General features: G+C 33.5%; 1 protein-coding gene across 6 annotated transcripts in view; it reads right to left on the bottom strand.

Annotated features, from left to right (window-relative positions):
• Positions 1-25,442, bottom strand: part of Fbxw7 (F-box and WD repeat domain containing 7) — a 181,854-nt gene that overhangs the window by 55,881 nt on the left and 100,531 nt on the right. For 2 of the 6 annotated variants that reach the window (XM_074041288.1, XM_074041286.1), the window contains one exon: positions 23,595-24,164. In XM_074041288.1, coding sequence (XP_073897389.1) covers positions 23,595-24,095 — 501 coding nt within the window. In that variant the 5' untranslated portion in view covers positions 24,096-24,164. Of the gene's footprint in view, positions 1-2,373; positions 2,722-23,549; positions 24,165-24,744; positions 24,795-25,442 lie in introns of those variants that run through there. The other 4 variants (XM_074041287.1, XM_074041289.1, XM_020185821.2 and 1 more) reach the window with 4 other exon arrangements.

Below are 25,442 nucleotides of genomic sequence, written 5' to 3' on the forward strand. Positions count from 1 at the left end.
TCAAACTGGTACCTTTAAATTTTGCTCAAAAAACCATGTGGACAGTAACTGAGCACCCATGATGAAAAGAGTGACAATATCACATTTTTAAAAATTTTAATATATCAAGACTGCATAAAGGGGGAGCTAGCTGGCAGAGTGACTCAAGTGCTACAGTACCTGCCTAGCAAGTATGAGGCCCTGAGTTCAAACCCCATATCACAAAAAAAAAAAGAAAAAAAAAAAAAAACTTCATGGTTTTACAAGTAATGCAACTGTAAGCAATTATATTACAAGTAATGTAACTATACATTAGTTACATTCAGTACACTACTTGTAGGGAAAAAAAATCCTGCAAAATACAGAAAGTTACCTACTTTGTTGTCAAAGTATGTAGCAATCTACTTGAAAGAACCTAAATATATCTAATACAGGAGCTAGGCAAGATGTTAGGGACACAATATGATTATATCACATCCAAAGTCTTTAAAATTTTTTAAATGCTTATTATAAGCTTTGCCAAGGAAAAGATAGTAAATTAAGTAATAACGAGAATGTAAGTCCATCTACAGCTACCTAAATTAACCATTTGTTAAAAAAGAGGGAGGATGTAGTTCCATAATCCCTCTAATATTTCTAGTAGTCAAAGTCAATCAGTCATGCAATAGTAAACTTCTGGCAGGTAGGCAAAAACCAAACGTATTAACTTATTAAATACCTTTTAATTTTTAAAAACATTTCTAGTATGAACTTAATTTTCCTATTTAGTCCTACTGTGTTATTATAACTGCAAGGCTATAATTTAACATAACACAGTAACCCAGAAAAGTCAAATTCAATAGTGACCTTAGGGCAGGCCACAGGAAAAGCCTTGAGGTTATCTATTAATTGTTCTTACAGAATCTTCTCATGTCTTCTTAATTTAAGGTCCATGTTAAAACATAAAGGCAAAAAACCACACTGTAACATAACAAATTGTTCTCCTACATACTAAAACTACACTTAGGTTTATTAAAAATATTCAATAAGAGAAAAACATTAACTTGGTTGTTGATATTTTAATGCTTTAATTTAAAAAAAGGCCTCACACACTTTTCCTCAATTTTCAAACTTATTTGCATTGGTGTCTTCCATTACAGAAGAATAAAATTAAAAATTACTTTATTAATGACTTTAAAGCTATTACAGGCCTTTGTGTAACACACTTAAACCAGAAAAGTGACCTCAATTCAGCAGAAGCTATAAAACTGACAAAATAAAAGAAACACTTTGGGAAGATACAGTAAACAAGAAAATAACAAGAGATGACAGAGATACTTGTATTGTATTTTCAATGTATAAATTTTATCACATTTCAACCCTAAAATGTTCTCCAACATGGCTGCCATAGTAAGCTAATCAGAAAAAGCATTTTTACAAAACTTACTTGAGTCTCCCTACATAGAAGATTCTCTTTACAAAGAGGACAACTAATCTTCTGGTGTGATGGGATATTCTCCTTGTTTAAGAGGATGTTTTTCCCTTTTAGTTAAAGGAAAAATTGTATAAAGGAACAGCGCAGCAGCACTGATTACAAAGACCCAGGGTGTGTCTATGTGTTTGTGTGTATGTACATGTGTGTTGGACTTACTGTGCTCAAGACCATAAACGTATTTTAGATCTAAAAATATATCAGTCTAGTAAGTAATTCAAAACAGCAACACCAACTAAGTAAAAAAATACATCAAACTGCTAGTGCTAACACCTTCACAACGTGATAGGAAAGAGAAGAACATCATACTGAAAAACATCGGAGAGATCATAACCTGATTGTACATTAGCACAGGTTGTACACAATGTTTGTTAGTTTACAACTATATATAAACTGCATCATAACTGCCACACAGTAGCATGCTATTTTTCTTTTATATAACAGCAAAATAAAAAAGTCTCTATCGTGTTAAGTTTTAATTTAAGAAAACAGCAGTTAAAAAATAATCCATTTTAAAGGGCCAAAGAAACCTAAAGACCTGGAATGCTCTTTGAGTTAGATGCTGTATTTCCACGTACAGAGGACCACTCCAGCTTTTGGTTTCTCATGCAAAATAAAAGCAACAAATTTCAGGTTTTAATATTCATTGACTTGTTTGAAAATATATCTTTTCACGGGTTTTAAGTAAGTTTTAAATAAGTTTGCAGGCTTCTAATCACATGAAAAATGAATGAGCCAAAAGGGCAGATTGGGTAACCCAGTCCTCTGGGCTCTATATCACATGGTAAAACTATCACTTATATAAGTTTACACTGGCTACACAATGCACTGTTATCTTTAGTTATAAATATACTTGAAATTTGAAGCATTTCTTCACTTATTTAAAGAAGCATTCATATTTTTCACACATGTTAAGGACTTACCCGTCTTCGACAAAAAGGGAGGCCTTGGGCAATGATGCTAATGCTAAATATCTTCATCACAGTTTGATGTGGTAGAGGTTCTTTCGAACTTTTAAGATCAACAGGAACCAAGCCATGGTTTACAGTAGCTTTTCCCAGTTTTGACATTTTAAAATTCCTCTTGGTTGATGAATACTCTCTACATGTAATACAGGCACATTACTAAAAAGTCTGATCATCAAATTTTTTAAAATATTTTTTATAATAGTTTTAAAAGGCTGAGAACCCAAGGCCTGCTGCTTTTGTCTTTCAACCTTCTCCTACCGAATGTCCTGACCTGTCTGAGGCTTGGTGAAGTGCAAACTATCCTAGAATAGCCAGGAATTATAAACTCTTGAAGTGAGAGCTCCTGCTCCTGCCAGTCAAACAGCTGGTGAACTCCCATACAAAGTCAGTAGCACAGATACGACCAAAGCACGGCTGTAGGGACCCTTTTAATACTTTTCTAAGTAACCTAGGTGTTCCCTAGAAAAAGTAAAGTTTTCCTTATAAAAATAAAAAATACCCACCAATACTGTGCCTTCTTTTGGCTATATTAGCAAGCCTTCCCAAATATCAGGGTTAAGACTTAATGCTTTCAATTGTGTTTCAAATTTAACGAGCATGGTTAGGCACATTAAAGATACACATTTGCTCAGCTTCAGCTGCATGACAGCGTTCAAGTGTTCCTCTCTGAAGTGTGCTCTTTTCCTTTTCCATACATAACGTTCTTTATGTCATGTTCACTAAGACAGTAAATGCACTCTAGCTGTGTCTAGCTATTAATAACCCTCTAGATTAATTTTCCCAGATTGCCAACCTCAGTTTCTCTGAAAAATTCATTGATTTTACTTGAAAGGATAATAGCTACATGACTGATTAAAGATATAAAAAAAGGTATTTCTTATTCATAAAATAACCTCTGATGGGCAGTAATCACAGTCATATGTCACTAAATTACAGGGATATGCTCTGAGAAATGCACTGATAGATGATTTCATTGGTGTGAACGTCATAGAATATACTTATACAAACAGGTAAAAGGCTGCTAGGTGATAGGACCTTAGGGAACCACTTTCATATGTGTAGTATTTCTTTAATGACCAATATGTCATACAGTACATGACTCTGTAGCAAAATGGATAATGAACTAACCAGCTGATTTGATTACAGATCCCTAGTGCCAAATGTCGGCAACATATCATAGTCAAATAATCTTCCTAAAACACAGAGAAAGGATGTGGTGTACAATTTACTCCTCAAGAACTTTCAATGGCTGTCCAACAACTAAGATGTTTGTAGGTGAAGATGTTACTCAAAAGTGGCTCCAAACCAATCTTTGCAATGTTATTTCAAATATTTAAATTAACAACTTATAAAGGATTAATCTGTATACTATCCTCCCTATTCAAGCCCATGAACCAGACTGTTATAAAGATAATGGAGAAAAAGCTCAATGTGACAAGAGATAATCCTTATATATAGACAGTAGATAATAAATGTGATCTACCCATTCACAATGTTCACTGAACTAGTTTATTTCTTCTTCTTTTCTGTTTTCTCCCAATAGCCAGGCATCTGCTCCATAAGAGCTCTTAAGGATCTTTACTATGGTAAGTTACAATGAGATAGGGGGAGAATTAGAAAGGAGAATGTCAGAAATGAGTTGTTTCCTTTTTACTTTAGAGACACTTATCTTGCAAACTAAGGGGCAGGGCTGCTGGGGAGACAATTTCATTCACAAAAAATATTCCCAATCAAACCCTGATGCTATCCTTTAAGAAAGTAGACTTTTCTCTTATACCACAATTTAAAATGTAGCCAGAAATGCAATTGGCAGAGGTGGTATTTTTAGTTTCAAAAAAGTAAATTTCTCCAAAGTATAAACATGGCCAATAACCACATGAAAAATGCTGAACATCGCAAATTATTAGTGAAGTGAATGTCAAAACCACAATGAGCTAATACCTTATATACATTGGAATAGCTAATATTTTTGGAGGAGGAGGAGCAAGAAAAAAAATATAACAAATACTGGCCAGAATGTGGGAAGTTAGAACATCTGTGCACCACTGGTGAGAATGTAAAATGGCTGTAGCAACTGTGAAAAACAGCACGACAGTTCCTCAAGAACCTAAACATAAAATTACTGTATGATCCAGCACTCCCACTTCTGAATACATTCCCAAAAGCATTAAAAGCAGGGACTTGAATAAGTATCTGTACACACATGATCGTAGCAACACTATTTTACAATAACCAAAAGATAGAAGCAACCTAAGTAAACTGATGAACAGATAAACTAAGTGTGGTACATACACAGAACTAAATATTATCCAGTCTTCAAAAAGAAGCAAATTCTGACCACGATACAAAATGGATGAAATTTGAATACATTATGTTAAGTGAAATAAGCTAATTACCAAAGGACAAATACTATATGATTCCAATTATGTTAAGTACTTCATATAGTTAAATTCATAGAAATAGGAAATAGAAGGGTAGGATGGAGATGTGGTTCATGAGGTATAGTGCCTACTTTATAAGTACAAAGAACTGAGTTCAAACCCCAGTTCCATCCAAATTAAAAAAAAAAAAAAAAAGGGTGGTTGCTGGAAGTAGGGGGAAGTAGAAAGTGAGAGTCTGTGTTTAACTATACTAGAACAGAGTTTCAATTAGAGAAAAATGAAAAAGTTCTGGAGATAATAAGTGGTAATGGTTACTAAATGTCTATAGCCTACCAGTCTATTACTACCCTCAAAATAAGTATTACCTGTTTCATTCTAATCTCAGTGTTTCCTCTGGTGTTCACTTTATTTTTTTAACACAGGACTAATTTTTTGTTTGTATTATATAATCTTCACTCATATCTTGTGTCTTAAAAAAATTCCTTTTGCTAAAGACGCTCCCATAGAATATTATTCCCTCCTAGTTATTACCAGAATCTACTCTATAATATTATAGTGTAGCTTTACACACTGCGATTCCTTAGTCTTTAAAATATTGTCTCAGTGATAACTTTTGAAATAAATTTCCATTTCTGAGCCACATATAACATATAATTTAAGCTAAGTAATACTTCAACGCAGAAAAATTAGAAAAGGGTACTACATATAGTCTATAAGTTTAATATTCATTCTGGATAGAAAAAAATCAAACAGATCAGCTCCAATTTAACATTTACTTAACCAACTGGCTAATGAAGATAAAATATTGAAAATTGTAAATTTTAACTTTTACATTTAAAAGTCCTCAAAGAACTTGTACGTCACATGTAATTACATTCAGATACCTTAGGCAGGTGCTCTACTACTTGAGACACACACACACACACACACACACACACACACACACACACAAATTCTTTTAAGATAGTTTAAAGATAAGGAAGATCTCCAGTATCTTTGGAATCTTATCCTAAGAAGGGAAAAAAAATTGGAATTCAAAAGAACTTTGGATGAGAAAATTAAAACTAACATCAAATTTTCCTTCACCTGCTTAAGAACTCAAAACTTAATATAAAGGACAGCAAGACTTTCCATTTTCAAGAAATTATTTACAACAATGGAATTAAAAACAGGAATGAAAATAAAGACTGTGTTTGACACTAGGAAGAAGTTTTGGTAAGCACAAAGTGGTAATATTGTAATTCAACTCTTCTTTGAATCGGTGAATAGCTGCCCTCAACTGGACAGTACAGAGCATTGCAACTCCAGCAAACCAAATACTAATGTATCTGTTAACAGTATACTTTTTAAAAGGAGCCATTTTCAATGATTGAGCAGAGTACTAACTTCCAAATGTATGTACTACAACTTTTATCTTTTTCAGAGGATTCAAGTAATAGTACTTCTGAAGCGATGTTTCCATCAAGAATGGAAATGTGCAAAATACCAACCCTTCAAATATAGAAGAAAACCCTAACCAATGAGGGAAATCACAGACAATGTATATGAGGGCCTCAACTGCTAATACATTAAAATGTAGCTAGCTCCAGATGTTTAAGAAAAGTCAGTCTTAATCCCAATTCTACTTTAAAATACTCGTAGAACTACCACCACAAATCCCTCCCCCACTTCCAACTGAGAATTTTTAAACTGTGCTTTTAAGGTGATACCAGTCCGATGCCAAACTGCCAAATCAAAACCTTGGCAATACTGGCTTTGACCACAAATTAATCTCTTGGTGTTTCAATTCCACAGTAGGTATCATAACTACCTCTCATGACTATTAGGAGGATTACATACTCATATAATATGTAAACATAACAGAAAATTGTTATGTAGTTACTGCTGTAAGCATACAGAATAATGCCCTTATCTACTATGTACTCAATACTGCCAATTACTGTCATTAGGGTTGCTACTGCTACTATTATTAGAATCAAAGATCACACAGAGCTCTGTTGATTACACTTCTATTTTAAAACCACTAGGAAAGCAAGCAGTGATTCTAAAATATAGGTATAATAACTTTGGAGTAGAACATTTTAAAACATAGTATCTACAAGTATCAGAAAAACTTTCACTAAGTGTGTCAGATTTTTCACCTAAAAATGAAACTACAGTATTTTAGCATCTTAGGCTAGGATTAACTATTCTTGACCAAAGTCATAGCATATGAGCAGCAAAAAGGTTCTCCATTTTTCATAAAACATTCCTGAATTGGCTAAAGCAAATGACTTGGAAGATACAAATTTACCACCAAGTACAAATGTCTTTATTAGTGGGTCTAAGTTTCCAAAGCTGGCCTTAAACTTCTGGACTCAAGGGATTCTCCTGTCACAGCATTACAGGCATGAACCACCACACCTGGTTTTACATCAAGAGTTTTCAAAGTCTTACTTCAAAACTTTTAATGGAGAGAATATTAACACAGGACACTGAACCTCAGTATTATCATTGCTTCTATGAATTTAAGCAAAAGACGTATGCTAAAAACTATAGTACTATTAAGGTAAAGAATAAATATTCTTCTGATAGAGAAGATGTCATTACCAAGCATACTCAATTTTTCAGGGATATACAGTGAGACAGATTATTTTCTGTAGTGAATCAATTCTTAGTCTTTCCTAGTGCCTTATATACTAGAGTATTAAAGTATTCCCCTACTAAGCAATTCATACACAAAGATGGAGCAACTGAAACAAAAAGGAAAACAGTCATTAATTATGAAATTAAGTTCCCTGCTTAATAAAAAATTAACTACCAAGGCTGTATTAGCAATAACTGTAAAGGAAAGCCAAAAAATACATTATCATTTAACTGCAGGAAAATAAATACAATTAAATTTAGTTTGAAAGAAAAATTTAAATATGTGACATACCTTTTAAAGTTTTAGTTTTCATAAAAAGTGTAAGTCAAATGAACAAAAACGTTTTATTAAAATCACATTAAAAAGGATTGCTAAAGGGCTAGTGGAGTGGTTCAAGTTGGAAGAGCGCCTGCCTAGCGAGTATGAGGCCCCAAGTTCAAATCCCAGTGCCACCAAAAAAACAAAAAAAGATAAAATGATTGCTAAAAAAGTTCTGAAAGAACTTTTAAATATTTACATGTTTAAAATGCTCCCCAAGAAAGATTACATCTTCTAAGTACAATGTTATCGTAATAGCCTATTCCTATAAACATTTAATGGATCACAATATATTATTATACTTCCCTGCTAATTTTTGTTAGCTAAGCAACAAGAACAACTCCTAACTACTTAAAAGAAATTAGCTTGGGTTCTGAAATAGCACATATGGTATACACATGTATTATAAAAATGTGACCTGGTAATTACACATTTGTGAAACAAAAGCATTGCACATACATACATATATATGTAGCATTTCAAAAATAAAAGTTACAGAAAGTATAGTAACTGCTTTTGATTTATATAATCAAGGTCTGATTGCTGGATATTTAAGTTGTTTCAAATTCCACTGCAAACTTGCAGTCATTTTTTAAAAAATGGCTGAAAATAACTTTATTAAAAAGTAAAATATAGAAAACCAACCCCAAACAGTCAAGTTAAAGGCAACAAAAATCAATCCATAGTACACTAGAAACACCAAGATTTTTTTTAAACTAACCATTAACTTACTTACTTTACATTTAAATTATTGTTTGATTAAAGAATGTCTCAGCCAACATTATGTTAACTGAATTACATGGAGTTACTACTACTCCAGGCAAAATCACCAGCATACAAAGAAAATTGTGAATTTTAAATTCGTCTTTTCAGCTCCTCTACTAACTGATAATTTTAAGCAAGTCTCTCCTCTCACACTTCAGATTTCTACAATGAAGAGCCTCGATCAGATGACTGAGAATTAAGTCCTTTTTAAGTACACATTATAGCTCTGATAGTATCATGTAATATGCTAGATTATCAATTTGGTGAGCTTTATTACAGTTTAGTAGATAGTAAAATTAGAGTTATACAAAATATATCCAAGTAAAATTCAATGTTCCAATTCATTTTTGTATACCTTCTAAAAACAGGCATCTATGCCTGTGCTGTAGATATATATTTGAGTTGTAAAATAAACAAATGCTTTTATTGGGATAAAAAGTTACAGGTACAATGAATTTCTTAAATGGTTAAAAGATGAACTTCAAGAAAAATGGCATTAGGATTTTTCTGAATCTACACTATACTATAAAAATTGTGTGTTTCTGTTTTCCTCTCCTACCTACCACAACAGCCCGAACAATGGCATCCATTTGATTTTTTTAAACTAAGTAAGCTTTGGATTTATTCCTATGTCTGTGTCTAAGAAATTCAGTTTGCTAACATTAAAATGAAACATTTCCTCATTCTTTCATTAGACATTTAAAGAAATATGTGCGATAAAACAAAAATTCAACTATCAGATTAAATTCCGTTAAGTATTCCAGCAATGCCTAGTATGAAGTCCTCAGTGATTACAACATAATTTACCTCATGATTAAGACTAACTCTTGCAACCAATGCTGGGTTACCCCAGCTGTTGAATTGGCCTTACACAGCTGCTCACCAAGAATTCAGTTGCTGATTATTATACCTTTCAGTCAACTATGACAAAAATAACATAGCAACTGCAGGTATTTCAGTCATGCAAAAACCTCCTGTGATGATGGAGCAAGAGCAACTTAATTTTCTTCAATTTCAAAATAAAATGTAAATATAAGAAAGAAGACAAAGCTTCTTTAATTTCAGTTTTTAAGGTCCATCATTTAAATTACTTTTAAGAGCAAATTTAAACATAATTAGTTCATCGACCTTTTAAACTAAAATAAGTACTAGTTATCAGTTATTATATCTCCTGTAAAAATTCTGAAACTGTTACATGCCAGAAAGTCATAAGGAAGGACATATTAATAACTTTAAGAGTTATAAATAAGTAATACAGTGGTTTTATTAGACAGCTTTTAAACTAAAACTAAACTGACATAGAGTGCAGGAAAATTTCCCAAATTGACAGTTCAACCTAAGTGGATTTCTCCACGAAAAGTAAAAAGCTGAACTTATACAACTGTAAAGTATTTGTTGCACTACTGACAATTTAAGAAAGTAACACAGTAAAAAGGGAGGAGATAATTATTTCTCACACTGTTGAGTCTTTAATTCAATCATAAGTAAAAATTATTTTGAGCAAAACAAACAATACTTTATTTATGTAATTTTTCACTAATTCTTACAAAAGTATGAGTTATTAATATTCACCAAAAGTACTTTAGCACAGAATTTAAGTATAGAATTACTTACTTCAAATATAGAAAATATTTTAAGTATAGAATTAAGCTATAGAAACACATACTTAGGGTGTTATCTCTGGCTAACAGTTGATACCACTGGCCTTTGACATCAATGAAATTATATATTCAATGAAAAGACATTGTCTGATAAACATCAACAGTAATTTTATAGCTGAAGTCTAAGTTTTCATTCTTTCCATTAAGTAAAATGCTAAATGGCTATTGAGAAAGATTTAAAACAAACAAAATTCTATCCTTTTAATTTCTGATTGTGCCTGAACAGAAATATTGGGGTAAGAGTTGGGGATACAGCTCAAGTAGCAGAGCACTTGCCTAGCATGTGCTAGATCACACAAGGCCCTTGGTTCAATCCCCATACAGCCAGGACCAAAAGAAAAGAGAGAGGGGGGTAAGAGTTGGGGATACAGCTCAAGTAGCAGAGCACTTGCCTAGCATGTGCTAGATCACACAAGGCCCTTGGTTCAATCCCCATACAGCCAGGACCAAAAGAAAAGAGAGAGGGGGGGGGGGGGAGAGAGAGAGAGAGAGAGAAGCTATCTAGGGATGCTAGGAAATTGTAAGAGACTAAGAAGAGATAGAAAGGAAGTTTGCAGCTATAGGGCTTAGAAAATACTTATGTCTTATTTCAGATTGGGATGAGGATTAAACGCTGTCAAGAGTTCTGGTGCTAGATTTAATTAACCCCCATGACAAGACTGTAAAGTATCATTAGCCTGCTTTTATAGACAAGGAAACTCAGACTCAGAAAGGTTTAAAAATGTGTCCAAGGGATGTCAAGCAATGGTGCTGAGACTTTGACCCTGGTATATCTAACTCCTTAGCTCAAGCTTTGAAACAGAACATCTATTGTATTCTATAGAATGTTATGTCCTAAACCTAGTTATAAGTGTTTGGAGACTTAATGTTGCTGTTTCAGACAGATAAGTTTACCAGACAATTGAGTTCTAAATTATAGAAATAAAGTATTATAGAAGACATGTATAGTATGTATGTGTGTATGTGTATATATGCATGTGTATATACATATATATAATCTGTCTTAATATGCCTGATTTTTTGGGAAGTCCAGAACTGAAACATCTGAAAACATACTTTAAATGTGTTTAAAAATATTGTATGAAGCCAACAGCTGAGAGGCTGAGATTGGGAGGATTATGGTTCAAGGTCAGGTAGAGCAAATAGTTCATAGGACCCCATCTCCAAAATAAACAGAGTAAAATGGACTGGAGATGTGGCTTAAATGTTAGAATGCCTGTTTTGCAAGTGCAAAGCTCTGAGTTTAAACCTCAGTCCCGTAAATGAATTAATTGTGTGAATCACCAGTTTTCAATCTCTGTTCTGTTCTCTTTCAGAGTAAAGAAGCATAAAAATGAAACTAAAAGTTACTGATAACTACTCAACAAAGAATAACAACTCTTCAAGTTTTAAATTTGCTTTCCTATACAAGGTAAGAGTATAAACCCCAAAACAAAACCTTTACACGATAAACAATACCTCAGCAATATTTTAAACTTTCAGTCACTAAACCCTAAGACAGACTGGGCAGCACACTGGTAAAGTCTAAATAATTCATTGTAGAAAATTAAATGTATAATGTAGACATAAGAACCAACTCTAGAGCAAATAAGTAACTCTTAGCACTCCCCAATACCACCAGCACCTTCTTCATACATCTAGTATTCATTTGCATCTGATTAGTCAGAAACTGCCATTTAAGACTAATCAGAAACCCAGAAATTAAAGTCTTTTCACTTTGAAAAGTAGAAAGAACATCTCCTAAAAGCAACTGCTATTTCTAGAAAAAAAAAAGAGAGAGAAGCCACCTTTAGTAACTGTATCAAAAGACCACCTGACAAAAGGCAAGGCACACTTTTAATAAAATAGGCTCTTTTCTGGGGAAAATATTAATATTTATTTATTGTTATTATTATTGGTGGTGGTGGTGGTGGTACTTGCTAGGTGGGCACTGTACCACTTGAGCCACTTTGCCAGCCCTTTTATGCACTAGTTATTTCTGGGGTAGAGTTTCCTTTATGCCCAGGATAGCCTGGACCATGATCCTCCTATTTGTGTTTCTCTACATAGCTAGGATGACAGGCATGTGCCACAGCTGAGACAGGGTTTTGCAAACTTTTATTTTGCCTGGGGTGGCCTCAGACAGTGATACTCTCAATCTCCGCCTCCCAAGTAGCTAGGAATACATTCATGGAGCCACCGCACCCAGCTAAGAAAAAAATATTACTTTAAAAATCTTAAACATCATTTTTAACACTGGTGATCTTTGAAAACAATCATCATTCCACTATTTACATGCAAGATACTTGTTTATAATCATCTCTTCACTGTGAAAATTTTAGGTATATTCTGCAGTACCAAGCAGTGATTCTAATGTTTTTCAGATGCGCCAAACAGAATATTCCCTTCCATTTACTCCAGTTCCAGCTACTCAGATCAAGAACATCCAGCATCATAAGAAAAAGAAGTTGCATTTTAATTCTTTATGAATGTTTTCATGACTCAGAAACCCCAAGATTACCAAAATTTTCATTTAGGTTCTTTACCAAACAGTAACAGTACTTCATAGTTAGCACTAACAAAACATTTATTATCAAGCTTATAATAGCAAATGTATAATATCAAACAGCTGAAACTCTTATATTAAAACCCACAATAGCTTAGGCTAAAGTCCATGGAACAGTTTCAACTCACCTGAGAGTACCTTAGAAACTAAACATATTTTTCATAGTATGCTATTTACCCTGAACTTAACAGGCTAGTTTTAACACAGACCTATAACATTACAGTAATTAATCTTATGAAATGTAATAAGCTAATACTTATTTATAACTCACTATCTGTCAGTCATTCATGTAAGTATCTTGCATATATTATCTCATGAAAACTTATTTTATGTGATATTAGGAAAGGGGTGTGTGTTTCATGTGTAGGTGTGTGACATATTTATCTTCTGTGAGAGGACTCAGCACATTGTCCTCTTAATTTTATCACAAGACAGGAGAAACACTACATCGTGGGCCAATGTTCTGTAAACTTTAATCTACACAAGAATCATGTGAGAGAACATCCCATTCCAGATGTTTTTATGCAGGTAGACCAGGGTCATACTTTAAAGAATACCAAGGTAGGCCAAACTATATCCTACTACCAGCTTACTCTAACTCATCATAATTAATTCCTTATTTCTTCTTGTGGCCTCATCCTCACATTCCACCACAATGTTTTCCCTGATACTGATTTTCATGAACATTTTATCATGTGTTACTCCTACACAGAGACTATCTCAAGTTCCTTGTGGAGGTTGGGACCCATATTTCTTTTAAATGAGATCGGCTGTCGGGTTAATATCTAAAACCAATATATCAAATTCATAAAGAAAAAAGACCTTACCTTGTGGCTAGCACATTTAATATGCTATATACATGTTATCTTTCTGCAAAATTCTTATTAATAGATCTGTATTTGGATGCAAATTATTTTGATTTTGCAATGAATGATATATAGACCACTCTTTTCCATGTATGATATATAGTAAAAATGAGTGGTCGGTTTACTGGTCAAACAAACTGACAGCATATAAAAAAAATGGGAAATACCATTTAAAGATCTGGAATCCTAGAAATTTTTAAAAAATTCAAAAACACAGCAACATCAAGTTCAGAATTTTGGGGAGCACAGTGGTGAACATGAATAATCCCAGCACTCAGGAGGCTGAAGTAGGAGGTCTGTGAGTTGGAAGCCAGCCTAAGCTAAATATCAAGATCCTTTCTCAAGAGAAAAACCAACAAGAAGCAGCAGCGACTTAATAGTCACAATTTTCAATTCATTCCCTTATATAGAAGCTTTGTCTCCTTGGGTCTTTTATCTAGTCCATTTTATTCATTTAAATTATCTTTCTGGCTAGGAGTTTATGACTTTATACTTTATTAAGTTCTGTGTTTCCTATAAACTGTGATATGGAGCGGTATCAGTAAGGGAGTTTTCTGCTTCGAAATCATTCCAGAGTAATCAAGAATCACTGATGGAAATTAGTAACAATACAGGTGAATGGTGTTCTACCTCTAACACTCTCAGGCCCTATGACTTGAGAAAATCAAGTGTAAGATACCACATACACTTGATTTTGCACTTGTCCCCTCCCTGTTAACCTTTTTAAAATGCAATGGTCCTAACAATGAATACACACACACACAAAGTGCATGTGCATGCAATATGCCTAGTAACATTCCATCAACACTGTCCTTCCCCTGTCCCTAAAATCTCTTATTGTGGCATATCTCAGAAAAATAGCAGTAGGTCTTTGAGTGGTAAATAATATTGCTAAAGTGAATGAAATTTTAACCACTAAGCTAGCAGTTTCTCCAAATTCATGTTAAAAAAGACAATGTGCTGGAATCTTTGATCCATCAGTAGAGCATTTAATAGCTCTTCCTCTTAAAAGAGCAGCCTAAGTATTTCTCACTATATCCAGATACTAATCCCTCTTTTTACTTGCTTTACATTCTTACCCATTTAAGAGTGTAACATTCACTAACTAGATTATGCTAACTCATTTAATCACCTGAGCAAACTCAAGTACAACATTTAATCACATTAATCTGCCAAAACACAGCACCAGATGACTAAATGTGGTTATCAGAAAATGGTAATTATAAAAACTGGCAAGCATACAACTAAGGCATATGAAATACAACTTTTATCAGTGAGAAAATACTGTTTATCACAGAAATAACTTTAAATTGAAAAGCTCATCAATATTCAAGAGGACTAACTTCCCAGTAAAATTTAGGACTCAAGATCAAGTTTTGTCACTTTATTGTAGTGACTTAAAGAAATAATTTATATATTAAAATTGACAAATCAAAGGAGGAGAAACTCAAAAGATGAGGTTAAGTCTTCATCCTTTCTCTCTCACACATAAACCTCTCTCATATTCTCCTCTGTATGTAGAGCAATGTTTCCCTTGCATTCATAATCCCAATATTCCTTCACAAAAGGGAATGTAAACAGTAACTAATGAGAAAAGTCCTTATTTCCTCGCTGAAACATAATACAGAAATTAATAAGAACTGCTCTGGCAAGTATATATAAAGAAGAAATGAAAATTTAACTAAAGTACTACTGAGATTTTGAACTTCTCTAGACGCTATCAAGTAACAATGCATAGGTGGAATGGAGCTCTGCCAGTTTTGCGAAGCCTGCGTGTTTTTCTTTTCATTTATTTAACGGAACATTTAACATCTTTTAGGGAAGGCATACCTTATGTAGTTCCTAATACCCTGAACAAAAGCTGTTCATGACTTTTCATAGATCCACACTGCCTACACTAGAGAATGTAGGTTACATTTCTCATCTCTTGATTCCAAGAAATGAAGAGAAATTGTGAGGACTGAATCAAGTGTTCAAATAGTCTTCAGTTTGGGATGACTTAGTGGTTATGCCCACAATCTTATCTTCTTTGCTAACACAAGTGGAAATGTGGATAAGAATGAGACTCTTTGAAGGGACCAGTCTTTTCTCTGGGCTCTAGAAGACCAGAGCCAGGAATAACAGAAAGCCTTTTGATTTTATACGTTTATGCTCAGAACCTGGAGACTTTGCAAAAAGTACACTTATATAACCAAAGCATAGAAAGTGTGAACACAAATGTCCATTTATCTCAAGAGTAATTATTACTTTTTGTTATTAAATAGCAAAATGAAAATGTGCTACTGACTTGCTAAAGAAAAACAAAAGCAAAAAAAAAAAAAACTCTAGGCAGGTATCCCACATATTATATGACAATGCAGATAACTGCTCCAAATATGTATTCCAAACAAGAAGAGAGACACCACATAGTAAATATATTTACGCATATGAAAAGCAGCTCTATCCGTAGCACTAAGGTACTGTATGGCCCTCTAGTGTTCAATGAAGAAACAGATACATTCTTAAGTAATTAATGCTTATGTTTCACAGAAAAAAAATAGTTTCTTTCATTGGCTAAGTGTGCTGAATACAACAACGTAAGACTTCTACAAAAAGCTAAATATTTATGTCTTCTGCTTTGACAGCATTATGCTTTCTTTTAGAATACCATCAATATTTGAAGTAGCCAATAAAATAATTCTAATATGTTTAAAGATTTTTCCTGTAAAAAAAAAAAAAAAATGACAATACAAAATGGGGGGGAGCGTTTTTTGGGTTTTTTTTGGGGTGGGGAGGGTAGGGCATGACATTACTGTTGTTTTGGACCTCTGAGCCATGCCCCTGGTCCTTTTTGCTTTAATTAATCTTTCAGGTAGGGTCTACTGTTTTTTTGCCTAGGACCACAATCCTTCCAAGTAGCTGAGATTAGAGGTAAGAACAACCATGTCAGTCAAAAATAGCATTTCTTTATTAAAGACTAAACAATACTAAATTTAAGACAAATATCAAAGAAGTAAAAGAACAATGCCCTGAATACAAATCAATACTGCTAATCTAAATTTCCTAAATCACACCTTTCTTCTCTGTACTGTACTATTATAATTCATCCAACATGGATGAATTTTATTAATTTACAGATAATAGAGATTAATTATATCAAAAGCAAAGATTACATTACATGAAAATGTGTACTGCAGAAAAGAGGTCAAAGATAAGATTGAAATGTCCAGGCAAAAGTTAAGGTAAAAAAGTAGACTGTGAGAAGACAAGAGTCTTTATAAAATTCCTAAAATTGCAATCACTGACAAAGTTACTACAAAATTGATATTATCATTTAATTTCAAAAGGGTCCTAAATTTGTTTTTAAAATGTTTATATGTACTTATACTTACTGTCTATATTTGGGGATATGGAGAGAAAGCTCTGACACATAAGCAAGATACAAATTTTATTGCTGGTTTTGTCATTCATTTGCTGAGACCATAAGCAATTAGTAATTCCAAATTAAAACGTTATAGAAACCACCGAAGGACACGGAAAAGCTCCTAAATTTCCCAGAATGTACCCCTGTTGTTAAACAATGCATAACCGCATACATAAATAAAACAAGACACTGTAAGTAGCTACTACAATATGTTACAAAGAGCTAATGGAGGTACAGAATTTTGTTCAGAGCTCTGTGCAGATGACATCTGAAATGGATCTTAAAAGGACAGAAAATAAGCCAGGTGCTGCTGTCTCATGCCTGTAATCCGAACTACTTGAAAGGCTGAGATAGGGAAAATCACAAGCAGGCAAATATTTCATGGGCTGGCCATCTCCAAAATAACTGGAGGTGTGGTGCAGACAACAGAACACCTGCTTTGTAAACAATAAACCTTGAATTAAATGCCAGTCCCACTATTTAAAAAGAAAAAAAAAGCCAGAGACTATATGGTAAGGAACACTTTTAAAAGATAGAAAATACTTAAATAAATGTATTGTAATAGCCTAAATTCATCTAAGGCTCAGTAAAGTCAAATAGACTTGTCTTGCTGAGATACAGGTAGTAATAAGCTAAAGGATTATCAGAAATCTTTAAATTTTTGTATGAAATATCAATTATATTTAATTGTGTTTAAAAGAGTAAGAAGGGCTGTCAGCAAACTAGAAATAAAGAGGAACTTATTCAACTTGATAAAGACTATTATACGCAAAAAACCCACAATTAAAAATCATACTTAGCTGCCCCATTACAATTAGGAAAAAGGCAAAGATGTTCTCACTCACCATTGCTTTTCAACATCATGGTACAAGTCCTAGCTAATGCAGTAAAACAAGAACAGTTAAGACAGATTGAAAAGGAGGAAATGAAACTGATTTTGTTCATAGATGACATAATTCTACGTGTAGAAAACCTGAAAGAGGTTTGGAGTGTAGCTCAGCGGCAGAGCATTTGTCTGGCCATGTACAAGAGCCAGCATGAGGACTAAAAAACAGTAACAACCACAAAAAGACACACACACTTAGAAAACCTGAAAGAATAGTCAAAAATAGGCAATTATAGCAAGGTGGCAGGATATAAGGTTACTATACAAAAGTGAATTGCTTTCCTATACACCATAAATGAAAACAAAGTGGAATGTGAAGTGAAACATACAATACCATTTACATTAGTATCCATAAAAATGAAATACTTAAGCATGAACAAAGTACAAATTCTATGTGAGGGAGATTTACCAATAAAATCTATCAAAGGAAAATTAAATAAATGGATATAGTTCATGTTCTTACATAGTATAATTTAAGTATAATGATAAACTTGACAATATCAATTTTGGCAAGATGTCAGTTCTTCCCAACTTGGTCTATAGGTTAAACACAAACCCAATCAAAATCCTAGAAGTTATTTTCTGTATATCAACAAACTGTTTCTAAAATTTATATGGAAAAGCACAAGATCTGAAACAGTCAATACTGTAATAAAGGAGATGAACAAAGTTTGAAAACTGATGCTACCCAACTACAAGATTCATTAAAAAGCTATAGTGATCAAGGTCTAAACAACACTTAAAGCTATTATGTTTTAAGATGTTAAGTATTTTTTAAACTGGACTAATAGGAACCGAAGATTCATTTTAGCATAGCATTTAAATACACAGAAGTTTTATGAAAAAAAAAATGTAGCAACACTACTTAAATTCTCATGCAAAGAAATGGCAAATACCTACCAATTGGGAAGATTTGTGAGTAACACTCCCCCTAGAAATTTACATCATATTTTTATTTTTAACGAGGCCCAGCTTAATAATAGTTTGTTTCCAAGCTACCTATATAACCTTTTTAAAGTATTTCTTCTCTATTTATATCTTTTCCACTAGAGTTATATGATGACTGAACTTTAATGGGCATAAAAATACAGACTGATACATGGTGTGGAGAATGAAGTATATTTTTGTGGGGTAGAGAGAGACAAAATGAAGTCACAGGCCTATATATTTATATACTACCTGAGTTAACCAGACAGTAGGAAACTTGTTCTACATATTTTATTTTACTTAATCCTTATAAAAACTCTGAGAAGTAGGTGCTATAGTCTTATTTTACAGATAAGGAAAGAGGCTTGATAAGATTACATACTTATGGCCATATGACAAGTGATATAATCAGAATTCAAACTCAGAGATGAAGAGCTATCACTCTATTATGTTAGAGGAAACCCCTTACATCCCTCCCCCTCCTCCATCCTCCTCATGTTCAACATTGGGTTAAACTAGACTGAGTCAATGTTTCCAGTTTCATGGACCATGTTTACTAGTGGATCCTATATTAGATCACTGCCTTAAATAGCTTTCTGGATATGTCTACACCTAACAGAATTTGAACTTAAATTCTCTGCTGTGCAAACAGACTAAACCAAGGTCTTTAGAGGCCACATAATCCTACATTTTGCCAGTAGCTCTGGCTCTAGGAAGTTGTTGGAGAATAGCAGACTAAACAAAACTATTATTTGATTCCAGGATTGGCTAGTGGCCCTTCTACCTGATTCATATTTATTTCTTAATAAATACTGATTTATTTTTTGAGACAAAAAAGATAAAAACTGTTTAGTTACCCGGAGATTTCTAAAAGTCATAATAGAGGAAAAAGACAAAAATGAGATAACTCAATAAAACAGATGGAAGCATCAGAAATTAGTTTCCATGAACACTTCCTTGCAGGAAAATATCAGCATACAAGACTTGGCTTAATGATAATTTCATTTGCTTTTCATGATAGTAGAAAATGAGTTAGCAAAAACAAAATGATTTTTAAAAATGAGCTAATACACTCTCCAACAAAAAAGTCAAAGATTCTTCAATACGAGTTGACCACTTCTTGAGAAAATAAGATTTTTAAGAAATATAGTAAGATTGTTTGCAAGAGTTAAAAATGAAGAGACAGACATTTTTATATTGAGAAGCAAGCTCACTCTTGAATTTGCAGGAAGACTAGAGAAATAGCCAGCATACAACCCCTAACTGAAGAAGCATGTTTAATGTGCTCTTTAAAGAATTTAAATTTAATTTGCTATAAATTACGATGGAGTTTCATTGTGATATTTACATACCTACACATACTAAGCTTGAACTTACCCCCTTTTACTCTCTCCCACTTTTTAAACAGTTTTAGTAGCTCTCACTATACTATTTTCAAAATGACCTGTTTCATCCAGTCTTAAATTTGTCACTGTCATTTCTTCCTGTTACAACTTTAGCATCAGTGTTCCTGTCTTCATCAATGTCTTATTAAATACCTCCAAGAAAAACAGTTAACTAAGCTCTTTGTGGTTTCTAATAGGTGGCTCAAATTATTTCAATGTGATATTGAAATACCTGATTCATATTAGATTAGAAATTCATATTGGATTAGAAAACCATCATACCCCAAAGTCTAGAATGTTAGACTCAGTTCTGTTGAAAATCCTATTTAGTATTAATTTTAAGATTCTACCATAGGCATAACACATGGCAAAAGGGGGGGTGGGGAGGGGTGGTATTAAAATTGGGCAGATCAGGACTAAAATTCTTTGTCACTTACAGTGTGATTTGGGGTAAATCATTTATTCTCTTTGTAACCTCACTTCATCACAGGCTCTTGCAAACAGAATGGGCTTAATAAGCAGCAATTTTTGACTGTCACTATCCTTGGCTTTTAACATTAGAACAGGGGAATTTCTAACATATACTTTTTGCCAGAGGCTCCCATAACAACTCATCTTTAGTGACTGGTATGTGGGTGGGTAGGAGGGTGTCCTTAGAGTTTTGGCAGTTTCCAATATACTTTCAAAGAATAAACCAACACAAGAAGAACCTAAATTTTTTCTCATTAATATCATATGCAAATGCAACCTGCCTATGAAAGTCTAGCAACCCTCAGGGTCTATTTAGGAGATTATAAAAAAAAATGTGAAAGGTATGCTGAGTAAACTGTTGAAGACTAATCCTATATTACCATTTTTAAATAAGACTTTTAAAAAATGATCCTAATACCTCTCCTCTTTTCAAAGGTCAAAGTTTAGAAAGATTTGAATGAAACTATGGCCTAGGATAATGTCCATGGAGTTCTTTCCTTTATAATGATCAAGAATTTAAAGACCTTCAAAATAAAGTACTTCAACTAGAGAGTGCCTCCCTATTTACCATGACACCAAGATACAGATCCAGGGTGACATTTTCTTCTTAAAACAATGCTGCAATAGGTTGACTTAAAAAAAGTTTTCAAATAGGACCTTTCTATGTAGCCTAGGCTGGCCTCAAACTCAGGATCCTTCTGCCTCAGCCTCCAGAGTGCTAGATAAGTAACTTTTTAAAATGCTGGGGACATAGCTCAAGTAGCAGAGTGCCTAGCAAGTATGAGGCAGCCCTGGGTTAAATCCCTAATAACACACATACACTACATTACACAGACATACACAGACACACACACACACACAGTTGTTGAAAAATTGAAATTCTCTGGAATGACCCTGGAGAAGAGTTTCAGGAATGGACAAAAAGAAACCATTTAGACCAATTTCAGACTGAAATCATACTTTGTACAAGGACATTACTGCCTTGGCAACCAAACAGCTTTATATTCTTCACGTGGCATTTATGAAGGCAAATGCCTTTGTGATAAAAAACATATCAAAGTATATATACATCCATGTATATACACATATGTGCACAAACACATAATTATATCTATTCCCTAGGCCACACCAATAATTACTATTCAAGACTCAGAATCACTAGGGAAAATGCTAACTTCAGTATACTTTGTTTTTAAAGCGGTAACTGTACGACTGTACAAGAAATACCTTCATGTTCTTTTCACAGCTTCATATTGAAAATAAAGGAAAAACAAAGCACCTGTCAAATCTGTGTATTATAAGTTTTCCTATAGAATATTGTAATGACAATGACTTCTCCTTTTGGGGAAAAAAAAAAGATGCTTTTGTCTAGCTAGGTTTCCTACTAGTTTACTGTGTTTGACTTTTGGTATTTTGAGACAGAGTCTTGCTATGTAGCCCAGACTGGTCTTGAATTCGAGATTCTCCTGTCTCAGCATCAAGTGCTGGAATTGCAAGAATATGCCATCACATCCAGTCTTTCTTTTTTTTTTTTTTTTATAATTTAAAAATCTGCAGCAGCTTTGCATTGTTCAACAAGGTTTGGTTCTGGTTAAACTTCTCTCTTAAATAAGATAATGCAGCTGAATCTTAAGTACTAAACCCCCTCTATGAACCTTCAGAAAAAGGAAAGAATAACTTCCTTTTTTGATAAAATAACCTTGAGGGAGTGAGAGCAAGATGAGGGGATAGAAGCTGGGGGAATGACAATATGGAGGCCCGAGCCTTGGTAACAAAGCAGGACTGTGGTTGTTAGTGGTAGATCTATCTGGCTGAGATTCAAAACTTCACCATACTGAGACAGGGATGGTAAAGTGGAAGAAAACCACTACATTGATGCCATTTCCTTCTTAAATCATACCAGCTAAATAAAATCTATGGTGCATAAGCTATGGAAATTAGGGATATAAACATATTTTAGATAGCTTAAGTTTTACACGTTAAAGCAAAAATGATTTAGCAATTTAAAATAAATGAGTCAGGCACCTCATTCCAGGTCAAATCAGATTAAAAGAGATGATGCTAAACCTGTTTGTGTATTATTTATGGACTAAATTAATGATTCACTGTAAAAGTTAAAAATTAGCAAATCAGAGTACGAGGGTCGACCACTTACACACATTATTTTAATTTTTATTCAAGTTAAAATATCCTATACAGTTTAACTCATAAGTCGATTCTACATGGATTAATGATTTCTAGCTAACTTTCAAATGATAAAGAACCAGAACTAATTTGAGGCAATTTCCAGCAACTTATGCCTTAAGAGAAATACTTATAAGCTGGGCGCCAGTGGCTCACGCCTGTAATCTAGGCTACTCAGGAGACAAACTTCAGGAGGACTGAGGTTCAAAACTAGCCTGGGAAAACAGGGAGATCTAGAAAAAATCCATCACAAAAAAAGGGTTGGTAGAGTGGTTTAAATGGGTATAAGAGCCTACCTAGCAAGTGTGAGGCCCTGAGTTCAAATGCCAGTGCCACTAAAATAAAATAAAAACAGTAACACTTATGAATGTGCAGCCTGTAACACTGGCTATACTTTGTTAATAAAAGAAGTTTCTTCATTACTTTATACAAATCACATTTTACCCAAAGTTTCTATAACCCACACAAACTACTAATCCCTCCAATGGGAGCAAACTTCAGCAGGAAAATTTGATGTTAATGATTTTTCATAGTAAACAAAATCGATTTCCTTCCCTCCTTTTGCAATTAGGTTGTCCACTTAACAATATTTCTACTTGTAATACTTTCTACTACATTTTATAAAATAAAAATTAGCTCATTATATTATTACATATGTGAATATTAACAGGCAGTACTAATAAGACTGTAAGGAAAAGTTCATCACAATTAAAAGATGTGAACGTGTGTCAAGTTAACAGTAAACTGAATATACTCACTTTTGTTGTCTTTGTATAGAATGGGGAGGAGAGTTGGTGAATGGGCAGGTCCACAATACTGCTAGAGTTTGTGACATTGTTACTATGTGTATGTTCATCTTCTCTGCTACTGTCATCAGACTGATCAAAATCATCACTCTCCTGGTCCATTTCCTCTTCTTCTTCATCTTCCTCATCTTGCTCACCACCATGTTCTTCATCTTCTTCTTGCTCTTCTTGGTTTCCTGAGGAATCCTCATCTACTGAAATAAATTGATTATTGTTTTCTTCAACTTGTCCTTGCTGGGAATCATTCTGGTCTCCAGGCCTAGGTTCTGCTCCAACCACTTCACCATTCCTTGCAGTGTGCTCCTCCTCTTGGTGTCGTAGTTGTTGCTGCTGTTCCTCCTCCACCACACGATTCATCTGTTCCTCATCTACCTGGCTTGAGGAAGGGTTACCTCTCAGAGAGCCTCCAGTTCGTCGTCTTTTGCTGCCCACAGAGAGCAGTTCCTGATTCATTTCCAAAAGCCAGCTTGCTATTTCTTGCACCTTGGCTAGACTATCAGAAGATGCAAAGGTTTTCACATTCTGTGAAGGAAAATAGGAGAGAGAACAAAGTTGGTGTAATCTACATCATCTTCTACTTTCATGCTTTAAGTCTATATTCTAAGTATCATTAAAGATTGCAAGAAAGTATCTGATGTTATCAAGGCATTAAGATTTGTTTTGGTAATCAATATAGAAAGTTTAACTTGTAAAGTTGTAAGACATTTTCAAATGCATAAAGTAAACAGCTTTATTTTAATATTCTTTTTAAATAATTTTAGCATGAAACTTTATAGTTCAATTTAGTTTCTTTGTCCAATAAAACAGCTCAAAGTTTAGATCAGTAGTTCGGAAACTGTGCCCTACATAAAGCTTCTACAAAATGCAAAGAATATCGCAAAAAAAAATCCAGTGTCCAGTCAGGTTTGGGAAATGCTAAGGTAAATCAGATTCACGAAGTTTTGTATCTTGGGAATTTCCTGATCACAGAATCTTGTCTTCAGATAAGTGTCATGAAATAGGAGTAATTATGACTTTCATTTTTCACAATGAATATAAATCAACTGGACAGCAAATTAAAAATTTTATTCAAAAAAAAAGGAAAAAGTTCTTAGGTTCATACCCTCTGACCCAGTAACTCCACTTCTGGCAATCTATCCTAAGGAAGTATTCCTAAAACAGAAAAAAAAAAAAATTATACAGACAATGCTCACTGCAGCTTTATCCACAAAAGCTCAAAACAAGAGATAAAACTGTATGTATATAAAAATCAAAACCCAAGTTCAAGATAAAAGAATCCATAAGATGGGATAGATATGTCTAAAGATATATCTATATATCCCTAAACAAGATGTTTATTAAAAAAATTGTGAAATCACAGATGTTTTTATTATATTATGCTAAGAGAAAAATAAGAAATTATATGACTATAGTACAAATTTTAAACTACATAAAGACCAGATGACTTCAGAAAACTGTGTTTTAAGTACTGGTATTATAGGTGCTTCAAATTTACTTCTCTTTACAACATTTCTAAAATTTTAAACATCAAGCATGTTTACTTTTTTTTTTAACATTTGGCCTGAAATTTAATATAGCATCTTTTCAGCATGTTCACTATTAAATTTCATCTGTTACAGTACCTATATATGTTCAAGGTTACCTAAAATAATGCCAACACATTACACATATTTTTTTAAAAAATTAAGTACTTATGATCTAAAACTTAAGCCTCAGAGAAAAAGTTAATAGTTTTATCAAAAAAAGTATTCTGAGTTTTAAAGAGAACTTTCTGTGATTTAGAACATTGTGTTAAATAAA

This window comes from Castor canadensis, chromosome 9 (genome assembly GCF_047511655.1).
Source record: "Castor canadensis chromosome 9, mCasCan1.hap1v2, whole genome shotgun sequence".
Classification (NCBI taxonomy): domain Eukaryota; kingdom Metazoa; phylum Chordata; class Mammalia; order Rodentia; family Castoridae; genus Castor; species Castor canadensis.